Here is an 11,572-nt window from a genome sequence, read left to right as displayed (position 1 = left end):
AACGTCTCAGGTTACTTATGTAACCATGGTTCCCTGAGTAGGGAACGAGACACTGTGTCCTCTAGGTTTCCTGCCATGCTTCGGACGCAAGCTTCAGACGAAGAAGTGAATGATGTGTGCTCCCGGCGCCTATTTATACTATAGTCGCACCGGTAGTGACGTCATGACTGTCGCCAGCCAACGAGTTGGTGTTTTTTCAATGTATGCTTCAGACACGGGTCACGACGAGGCGTTCCCATAGCGACCCCTAGAGGACGCAGTGTCTCGTTCCCTACTCAGGGAACCATGCTTACATAAGTAACCTGAGACGATTTTGCATATGATTTTCATTTGTTTATTTGAAGTGGGTTAAGGGCATAATTAGCTGATGTGTTATTGTGGGAGCATGTGATTAGTTGATGAATTGTGTGCATGGTTAATGATGGCTCTTAAATATTTAAATGCAATGTGTTGAATGACTAATATGACTTGCATATTTGTGCATAATGTTTTGACCCTGGATGCTTACAGAAGGATAATCTTTTATTTATGTGCCAGAAACATCATGAGCATTCATAATTTTTGTTGGTTCATGCTGAACTGGTGTTGATAAATGAACTCTTTACATTAATAAGTTAATTCAATTGATATTGTCACTGTTTTTAAGTTGCATTGTCTGGAGATTTTAATTTTTTTTCAGTGTCCAATTTCTGTTTGATTTATTATGAAGGGGCAAATTATAATCTATATAAAATGAAAACATTTACATATATGTAGATGTAATTTATTTACACACAGTTTGAGTAAACATGAATATATTCTGTGAAAACATGTTTAAGTTGATTTACTTATATGCGATGTACAGTAAAAAGCATTAATTGAATATTTGAATGTTTTAAAATATATTTACATTTATAGAAATCTAATATATTTACATATACATAAATGTAATATGTTAACAAATATTAAAAATGACACCCAGCAGCTAGTTAAGAAAAAACTATACCCGGCATGGGTAAAAAATACTAAAAATAACCCAATAAAATGACCCAACAAGCTGAACCCAGCATTTGGGTTAAAAAAAAAATAACCCAGCATTTTATAGAGTGCAGAAAAACCACCCAGCACCTGGGCAAAAATATTAAAAACAAGCCAATTAAATGACCCAGCAGGCTGAACCCAGCTTGGGTTAAAAAAAAAAAAACTAGCATTTTGCACTAATAATAAATTAACTCAAATATTGATTGAAAATTACTATTGCTGGATTAAAATGAACTAAAAATACTGTAGGTTGGAAATTAAAAAGCAGACACAGAATTACTAGAGGCAACAGTAATAATCAAAAGGTGAACAGTTACTAATACTGTAAGTGAAAACACCCATGGACAAAAATATAATACAAATTGAATTATACCGTTTTCAATATTGCATACAGTTTTATACGTGTAAGAAGCATTTCAGAAATAAAAATATAACATTTAAAAGTAACATTTAATTTATAATATATTTTCGTTTCCAAGGATGGGGTAAATACAGTGACTTGGATATGTTTGCAGCTCTTGAAATAGTGAAGCGCTGTAGACTGATAAAACAAAAATTGAAATACACAAATAACATTTTTCAACCCCAATCAAACACACCTGAACCAGCTTATCAAAGGTGTTCAGTGCTTGATAATTACAGACAGTTGTGTTGGAGCAGGCCTATAAAATGCTGCGTGCTACATTATCCAAAACGAACTTCTTTTGCAACTTGAACCGCTCCGTCAGGTCAAAATGAACACCTCTGCCTTTTACAGTAGTAGGATGAGAAACATAAGGAAGGTAACAAAAATAATTTTATTGTTGTTCAATACTAATTAAACAATATTCTACTGTTAATGGTTATTTATCATATTACCTACGATGTTTTGGTCATTCCGCTATTGTTTACAGGAATCTTTGGTGGAAAACAGACCCCCGCGCCCTGAAGCCTTAGCGGTGAGGTGAACAAAAGCTAGCACTACAAAGAAGCGCATGGTCCCGAAAAAAGCGGTAACTTTTATTTACGTTTTATACCATGTACAAATTACCTTACATGGATGGCCTCGAAATGAAGAACCACAAAATTGTATTAACACATGCTTTCTCCTGTTATAGGCAAATACCCTGTTTACAGGAGTGACTACTAGAACTCCACTCCAACAGAGACAGACTGTGGTGGATGACTTGAGGCCTGAGCTGGTTATGCGTGACACCGAGATTGCGGCGCTGAAACAGCAGTTGCGTGTCTGCAAAGAGGCACATGCAGACGAAAAGACGGCTCTTGCTGATCTGATCTCAAAGGGTTAATCGAGATCCACTCGACTGTTGTAACGCAGCTAAGAGAAGCGCAGACAGTGGCAACAGAGGCTCTAAGGACACAGTTAAATTGTGCACACATCTCAACCTCAGACTGACTGACTCCTCTTAGTGGGGATGCAGAGAGTAGGGAAATTGTTTATTCTGCCACAACGCCAATTAGAATCTGCCATCCCGAACTCCTATTCACTTCTCCAACTCCGGAGCTTCTTGAGTCTCTGATGATGCAGAGTCAGGGGTGAGCATATCGTTACAGTTGCTTGCTTTTCCGCGCCATAGTACCGCAGGACGTTTATAAAGAGTGGGCATCCACAACAAACTGGGATGGTTCCAGAGGTAAACGTGGATTGTCCATGAACGTAAGGCACTTTATAACGATGACAGTTGCCCAGAAATTCCCTCATATGACCAGTAGTGATGGCAAGTGGGTCAAGGACAGGGTGAACGAATTACTTCGTTCCCCGAGAAATACTGTTGCCCACCGACGTTTACAGTATTAAATAATTGTATTTTTTCTGTTCAAAGATTGTTCTATTCCAATTTTTTTCTTTTGTTAAATTGAACCAATTCTGTTTTAATATATTTTATTTTTTTATTCTAAAAATTTGGTGTTTTCTATTTTAACTTATTTTTACATGGCTATACATTACACATAGCTTACAGAGCTTTATTATGTATATTGTGCTTTAATAAAGCAAGCATTTTGCAACATCTTACATTTTCTGTTTTGAGTTTATTTTGTTTTTATAATTATGACTTTCTTTAAAATCAACAAATTCTGTTTTGTTGAATTTTTAAATAAATGAAATGGATAACCGACATCTAGCCTAATGTTTAGCTCAGTCTAAATTATGAGATCAGTAACTTGTATCTATATATATGTATATATATATATATATCTTTTTTTTTTTTTTTTTTTAAACAAAATGACTTTCTAACTGTACCCTGCCATTTCAACCCCAAACCTAACCTTCATTTGTTAGATATTAACATCTTTCCTTTCGCTATATTCAGCCTTCCACGTATTCTTTCGGTGAATAAAAACCATCAGTTTTGACACCGCAGAGCATTTGGAAACTAATGTTGTGCATCAGGTGTTGTTCTCTGCAATCATTCAGAGAAATGCGTAAAATCTGCTATGAGTTCGGCCAATCTGCAAATGTCAGTTTCACAGAAGACTAACATGTACTATCTACATTAAATTACAAAACTCTTGTATTGACCAATTCATGTTTCGTTTATCATAGTTTTGGACGGATTCCCCCAACCATCCACACGACAAACTCATCCTGTACGAATTGCAAAACACAGCAAATCACACAGGGAATAAAACACTGAATCCATATGAAATTTGCAATAATATGTTTAACTATCCCCAGACTTTAGACTTACAATGTAAATAATAATAATAAATAAATAAATCCATAAAAATATGTGGAGACTATTGAAGTTTTTACAGGAAATGTCCGTAAAAGTAATGGACAATGCCCAGGCAGAAAATGACCAGTACTTTTTCATTTAGTTGTCTCTTTCTCTCTCCCCTCCTCCCTCTCTCTCTCTCTCCCTCTCTCTTTTTTTTATAAATTAATTCATTACTAATTTTTTACAGTGTACATTTAAAATGCAGGCCAGTCCTCTGGCCGAACTTCACATTTCCACTTTATTGAGCAAACGTGTCAACCGTCCCTTTGCGCCACCTGGTGGGGATTTCACAAATGAGTTTCACATGTGACTGATTTGTATTTGCTGCTGCGGCATTACCGCGACGGTAAGCGTGGCGGTAATAGTCATTCTGGTTGACTACCTACTGTATATTCATTCCATTATATCAAGTTTGTATATATAAAACCATGTACAGGTATGCAGTCATGGATAAAGAGGGAACAGGATTGGGCTCAGCACACAGCCCTGTGGTACACCAGTGTTCAGAGTGAGGGTGGAAGAATTATGGTTGTTCAGCCTAACAGACTGTGGTCTGTTAGTGAGAAAAGCTAGGTCTGAATGCTGAGGGAAGTGCAAAAATCACTGAGCTTTGATGGGATGACAGTGTTGAAAGCAGAATTCAGTTCTGTTTGGCTGTAAAGTAGCATTAAAAAGACAGTAGTAACTGAACTCCATCTGTGACAGAAATGGTGTTGCTACTGTCCTAGTGAGTTAGAGCTGAGTGGAGAGGTGAGGCGATGGCGTCCTCAGTTGCCCTGCTGGGTCTGTACGCAAACTGGCATAGGTCCAATGTTGGGGGCGGGCATGTTTTCAGGTAAGAGAGCACCGAATAATGGGAGTAACAGGGCAGAAGTAACTTTATAGCCCTGTTTGTATAAACATGATCAAGGATGTTGTATCCTCTTGGATTTGGAGAATGCTGTCCTCAAATTACTGTGATTAAAGTCACCAGCAAAGACAAAGGATCCATCTGGATACTGTTGTTTGCAGATTGCTTATAACTGTTTAATTTGTATCTTTGTTCTATTTATTTATTTGTGCTGATGCTTGTAATTTGTTTATTAGTACTTATTTGATTTTGTCAGTAATAATGATCGAAATTTATATTTGTTAGGTTTGTAATGTTACTGTTGTAGTAAAAAAATGGAATCAAGAATTGTGAAATTTAACTGGCATCTAAAGTGTTGGTGTCAAACTTATTTATTATGTAAATATTGTAGTGACATAAATAGCTATTTTATAAGACCTGAGCTTTTTTAAAAAATGTTTATGAAATCTAAGGTTACTAAATTAATACAAGATCTGTGGGGTAAAAAATAAAATAATATAAAAAAAAAGAAAAAAAAAAGAGAGAATGTAAAAATAAAAATGCAATATATACCCACCATACCCCTGGCCCATCTGGAATGTCACTTGGCTCACACTTCATCTCACGTGGAGCCGGGCCTGCTTTTTTAATTTATTTATTTTTTTAAAATAATATGTTATAGATTTACGTAGCAAAAGAAAAATATTATAATTTCCAAATATTTTTTGAGACAAACTCTTGTTATATGAATATGTAAAAGTATCTTATTTGGGTTAAAAGAGCCTCTGCTGTTGCAGCTAAAGGCACAATAATTGACATGATAATACATTTTGGTATTTTGCTTTTATATTTCTCATATATTGCACAAAACATATTATTTTAGCTGAAGTGTTTGTATGAGCCAAGTGTGGAGTAAAAGGCTGCCCTCGCTATCTCATACAGTTATATAATTTCTAAACAAAACTAGTTTACGTATATTTTTTTCTGATGGAACACTGACGGTGTAATTTGATTTTCTACAATCACAGGAGTAGTGAAAGGCACATTTAGGCGTGCCTTTAACCGTGTTGTACCAGTATTCAAACAGCACAGCAGTTATACAGTGGGTCTGTGATGGATGTGGATTCATTAATTCTCTGTGATGTTGTTGGTAAGCCGTGAACCGGAGTGTAAATCCTCCTCCCGAGCTGACTGGATTACCAGCGTAGGATTGTTATTCTCCTGCAGCTGTCCTGAGCTCCAGTGCTCGCTGATAATCTCACGCTCCTCAGCCGCTGTCCTCAATAATATCGATTGTTTAATATAAAGAGAAAAAGGAAATTGAATCCTTGTCCTTACAGCATCTTGATACATACTGTTATGCAACAAACATACAAGAGTAATGAAAGGTTGTCATCTTAAGCCCATCATGTCCTTCTGGCCAGTGCCTATAGAATATGGATGATTATTATAAGCAGATCGTTTTTGACTGACTCAACGTCTGATCCTAAACCATCAAATGGTCCATTTGAAGACTCCTACTAATGTGTTTCTCCATATTTTGTGTTTCTCTTTTTTCTTCATGCTGTGTAAAATTTGAATATTCTTTTCTTTATAATATGTGGAATTTTAGTTGCACTTATGATTTTTCATGATCATCATTATGTGGTAATGTGACAATTAAGTGATTTGATTTGATTTGATCATAAAGGCTTCTACTGTAAGTTAAAGGCTTATATTCTAACAGCAACTCTTACTTTACATGAGAAAAAAAGCAACATTTGCATTTTCACTGAGTCTGCCCACCATTGCTCAGATATTTTACCTTTAGTAGAAGTATAATTCTACTATTTACTTATATTCCATTTTTTTTATTTCGGTTAACTATTTGTAAGATTTTAGAAAGGCAACTTTACCTAAAACAATGGCTTCAACACTGGCAAACAGCTTGTTTTTTCTATTGATTACAATTTTTCCTGACATCACCTGAAAGCAAAAGCAGGGCAAGTTATAACATTTTGTTATTACATATCTGTCTGGATTCTGACTGCTCAGTTGCAGCATTGAGTGCTCAGACGTTTCCTAACATTGTTGTCCATGTCAACGCTCATCCAGGAAAATGAAACCAATTTTGTGTCTCATATCACACCTCGAATTTGCTCTCTCATATTACACACAGCTGACACCATCCTGTTACTGATACTGACTGTATTCCTATAGTTCCTATAACTGAGCTTTTCCTCGCTGAGAAAGCTCTGAAAATGACCTCTGAGAACTTTAATATTACTGTAATAAAGGTGCAGTGTTATCTTTGTTGCAATACTGATTGTTTTGTATGTTTTCCTCAACAGAAGCTTTAAAAGAATATATAGTAAATTATTATAAAATAATTTCAAGTCACTTGAGTATTTCATGCAAACTTATTGCATGAAATTTATTTGGTGAGGTGGGGTTTGTTTTGTAAAAATGACCAACTTACAGTGCATTATTCTTACATTAAAGTACGTTTTTCTATGGAATAATATTTTTGGCGACTATTTTATGCAGAATATTTTTCTGCATAAAGGACGTGCTTAATGATATTTGCTGCTAGACTTCAGAGTGACAAACAAAAAGGCTTAAATTTCAGACTTAAAGTGGAGAAATTAGCAAATAACAAGACTTCTGCTCTTCTGCTGACTTTAACACTGAGCTACTGTCTGCCCGTTTCTCTAGCCTTGAAGTTCTTTACAAGGACCCTGAGCAGTGATCACCACTGACACTGCCTTCAGCCCACGCTTGTAGTTTTGTTAGTCGCCAGGAGATGGTGTACAGGTCATGTTTAGGAACACTAATCTCTTTCTCCAGCCCAGTCAGTAAATCACATCTCATCAGTAAATCACAAAGTCTGTTGTTGTGAAATGCATGTTAAGGCACTACTGATCACACATCAGGTGTGCATACAGGGCTCATATTACAAGTAGTACAGTAGTAGCACACGTTTCACATACAGACGGATGATAAATGAAAGGAAATCCTGCAGGTCTATTATGATGTGGAGGGCATTGTACTGACATGGTTTAAGGTGAGACCCACTGTAAATCATGTTCTGAGTGATCACCTTCATCCTGCGATGAAACATTTCTATCCTGATGGGTCGGTTAATGGGTTGATTAGTCTGAAAATGATGTGAATCATATCCTATGGTCTTCACAGTCAATAATTCAACACCCATTTTAACAGCTGTCATGTTACAGCACTCTCCACCACCATCAAAACAGCACATGAGGGAAGAAGACTTGAAGAATCAGTATCAAGGCACATTAAAGCTGATGTGGTGGCATGTGGCAACACAACACCATATTTTATGATGTTTTTTCCCTTCTATTTGGCATCTCTCTCTCTCTCTCTCTCTCTCTCTCTCTCTCTCCAGACACACACACATGCACGCACACAGTGACATATAGTAACATTTATATTAGCAGAATTTAAAAAACAACATTCAAAATGTCACACAAATATTCAGTGAACATAAAATCAGCACAGCAGGGAATCCCCAGGCTATCCAAAGTGTTGAGCTCTGGTACATAACCCTGTCGACAAACTGTTTTTCACAAGAATTAATTCAAAAACTGAACTACAAAACTGTTGGGTTGTTTCTTCAGTGCTGCGCGATCAGTAGCTGATTTTCTGATAGTCAGCGTATGTGATTTGAGGCAGACCGGGTCTAGCCTGTTTGACAAGTTTAGTGAGGCAGTTTAATCAGTTCCCTCTCACATTAACCTGACCCACCCACACTACCCTCTCTGTCTGCCCAAACAAAGTCTCCTCATTCTTACCATTTAGCATTGTTTCCCCTTCTCATTCTTTTAAGACCATGTTTGATACTTTCTGCCTCCTTTATCTCCGCCGTCTCTGTCTGTGTATGTGTGTGTGTGTGTGTGTGTGTGTGTGTGTGTGTGTGTGTGAAAGAGAGAAAGCTTGATTCCTTGGTTTCTTTTGAAAAGCAAGGACACAATGGGGTCTTTCTCAGATGGGTTCTGTCTCCTTTAAAGACCCTGGGAACACTGCACGGACCCCTCAACCTCCTCTTAAAGGGCCAGAGGACTCTCCGCCCTGAGCAACCTGAGAGTGCAGCAACAGTCCCTTGCATTTTCATGGGAAAACGGAGGAATCAATTATTCATGAAGGGAATGTGAATCCCGCCCATCCTACACTCTCTCTGAGTTCACCCAAACAAACTTCACTCATGTTTATCATCTCTCCTGAGTCCAGTATGAACACACTGTACAAACTCACCTGCAGACATAACCATGAGAGCGACATAACAACCAAGAAAAGATTATCTCAGGTGCTCATGTGGAGTTTGTTTTGCACTTGGGGTAAAAGTTAGTTTTATTGCTTTTAACAAGTAATGTTTTTTCAAACGTGTTTCCACAAATTAATATCATTTATGAAAATATCTCACCTTCAAAACCTTTATGTGATTCTAATTTAAATACCAAAGGCCTTTATTTACATCAATAGAAATAAAAAGTGACAAAATCCTGATACTTTTACAATTAAATGAGATGCAATTAATTAGAATAGAACACACACTGAAAAAGTTATTAAAATTACATTGCTTAAAACAACTCATCCTTAGACAATTGAGTTCAATTTAAAGAAAACATATGTTGTGAGCATCTGTGTCTCACATAGCTAGTCTGTAGGGTTAGTTAAGTCTACTAGTACTAGGTGAAGGGGGTTGTTGTGTGTCGGAGCTTCGAGAGGGAGGAGCACAGGAGGGAGGGATGGAGGAGGGGAGGAGAAAGACAGAATGGACAAAAGTTGAGTGGAGGAATGTGAGTTTGTCTGAAGGGGGAATAAAGGCGTCCTGATGGGAGAGGAGTTTTGGAGGCAAAAGGAAATTCTGACATAAAAATACGAGTCGTGATTCCAAAAATAACACAACTCTGGTTGGGAAACTCTGCAGCGCTATTTGGTTTTGGCTTTAGGCACTCCAGCAGCCTTCTTCACGTTCAGGATTATACTAAAAAACGTTCTGAGCTTAAAGAAGGGGGAAAAGGAATTTTAAAAAGAAGAAAGGAAGAATTAACTGCTTACACTGCAGTTGGAAACAAATTTCAGCAGATGCAGTTTTGGGGACAACTTGACAGCTGATATTTTATTATTTTTTTCTTTCTTTCTTTTTGCTAAGGAGTCTGTTTTTGCCCAAGAAGAATCGCTCATCTGTGGAAAGTTGAGGTGCACTGGAGCGATGCGATGATGATGCGATCCGTCTCTGATTCACACACGACACCGAGCGAAACAATGACCGGGTCGAGCTTACTCGCTCTGTTTCTCACGACAGTGATGCGCCTCGGCTCCGCGGAGCTGCTGTCAGGTAAGAGATATACCACATAATTTCTAATCAAAACCTGTGTAATTCAGAGCATTTACCATGTCTGAATATAGTAAAAATTTAATCATTGTATTGTTTAAGGGCATACAGTTGTCTGAAAAAGTTTTTACACACTCTAGTTACTTTAAAAAAATTTAAATGCCATTGTAGTAGATAACAATTATCACTTCTCAAGCAACGTATTTCACAAAATAAAGATTCAAAAAGTACAAAAATGTTATGTTTGAAATGATAAAACAATAAATATAGTGTTAAAATTAAGATCAGTTTTGCTACATGAACATGTCCATAGTTAAATATGATAGACTACAGCTGTGGATATTCTGCTGTGTTTACTTGAGAGGAACTTTTTATATTCACTAAAATAACCCTGGCACCAAAATAAGTGTAAATAATTGCAATTCAGATAAATGTATGTATTTCTGAAAAAGCTGAAGTGTCAAAAAAGCTTCGGTCCACTGTACAAGCATGTTTTGAATCTTATTTATCGTCAGTGCATATCATTTTGGGGCAGACAGTAACAAATAGTAAAAGACACTTGACAATATAGTTCACTCTGATGCCCCATGTCTCTATCCATGCCACACCGTCTTTGCTCTTTAGCTAGTTGAGGAGAGCTGTGTGTGTTGTGACTTTTCAAAACAATGGGACTTACTGTTTTCACCTGACAGAGGGAAAAAAAATCCTACATTGAAGGAGGGGCCTGGGCTATATCTGGAGACAAGAATATCTTAGTTTATCTTAGAAGAACACCCTAGCAATGCCCTAACAATAACATTGCAAGACCTTAGCAACCAACCAGAACACTCTAGTAACAGCATTGCATCATAACAGAGGCTTTGGCACAAGCAAGCATCGTTCATACTTTCCGTCTACATTATCTTGCACAAGATAATGGCTTTAAGTGTTTACCATACACAAACTTACAGTCTTTACATTTGTCTGTGAGCGGCCCTTATGTGTGATGTGAAATTGAGCAAAGACTTGAGGCGTGATGTGATGTCTGGCAGACTGGACACTTATCAGACTCTCACATCGAAGCTCTCAGACTCTGAAGACGGGCAGCCTAAACACGCAGCATGGATGGGGGGATTCAGAAAGAATGTGGCTCAGGGGCCATGCTGAACCAGACAGGGGAAATGATGGATTGAGTTTGGGGCAAAGGGACGGATGAGGGATGAATTTAAAAAGAATGGAATAAAAAGCCACGGGAGGAGAATTAAAACATAAAGGAGGAAAGGAAGAGTGATTTGTGTTAGTCTGGTGATAACGGTAATGATAATGGGGAGGGATGTTTGCGGGGCTGCTTTTCCTGCTGGTTAGTACTTGTCAGTTTTTACTAATGATTATAGACACAATAACATTTTACAACACCTTACAAAATAATGTTAAGGAGGACAGCCTGCTCTCATTCATTATTTCTAGGTAATACTATGTAACATATATAGGAACAAAATGTACAATATGGACCTATTGATAGGATCTAAAATGTAAACATAATTACATATTTACAGCTAAAGAAACCTAAAATATTCTTCACAAACTTTAACATTATAAAGATATTTGATAGTTGCACTTTCACAATTTTATAGATACATGTTAGATCCCTTAACCCTACTCAAACCTAAACATAAATACTTT

General features: G+C 37.1%; 1 protein-coding gene and 1 long non-coding RNA gene across 2 annotated transcripts in view; both read left to right on the top strand.

The window, feature by feature from the left end:
* Positions 1 to 1,721: 1,721 nt before the first annotated feature.
* On the top strand, positions 1,722 to 2,821 carry LOC107750128 (uncharacterized). Its single transcript, XR_001641118.1, has 3 exons — positions 1,722 to 1,802; positions 1,914 to 2,012; positions 2,118 to 2,821. It is a non-coding gene; the product is annotated as an uncharacterized LOC107750128 (long non-coding RNA).
* Positions 2,822 to 9,362: 6,541 nt separating this feature from the next.
* The window catches only part of LOC107750107 (tyrosine-protein kinase receptor UFO-like), a 62,383-nt gene continuing 60,173 nt past the window's right edge, over positions 9,363 to 11,572 (top strand). The window contains exon 1 of the mRNA XM_016565373.1: positions 9,363 to 9,913. Coding sequence (XP_016420859.1) covers positions 9,793 to 9,913 — 121 coding nt within the window. The 5' untranslated portion in view covers positions 9,363 to 9,792. The remainder of the gene's footprint in view (positions 9,914 to 11,572) is intronic.

This window comes from Sinocyclocheilus rhinocerous, unplaced genomic scaffold, assembly GCF_001515625.1.
Source record: "Sinocyclocheilus rhinocerous isolate Xijiao unplaced genomic scaffold, SAMN03320098_v1.1 scaffold722, whole genome shotgun sequence".
Taxonomy (NCBI): Eukaryota; Metazoa; Chordata; class Actinopteri; order Cypriniformes; family Cyprinidae; genus Sinocyclocheilus; species Sinocyclocheilus rhinocerous.
Note: the sequence above shows the minus strand (reverse complement) of the source record. Positions and strands in the feature narration are given on the sequence as shown.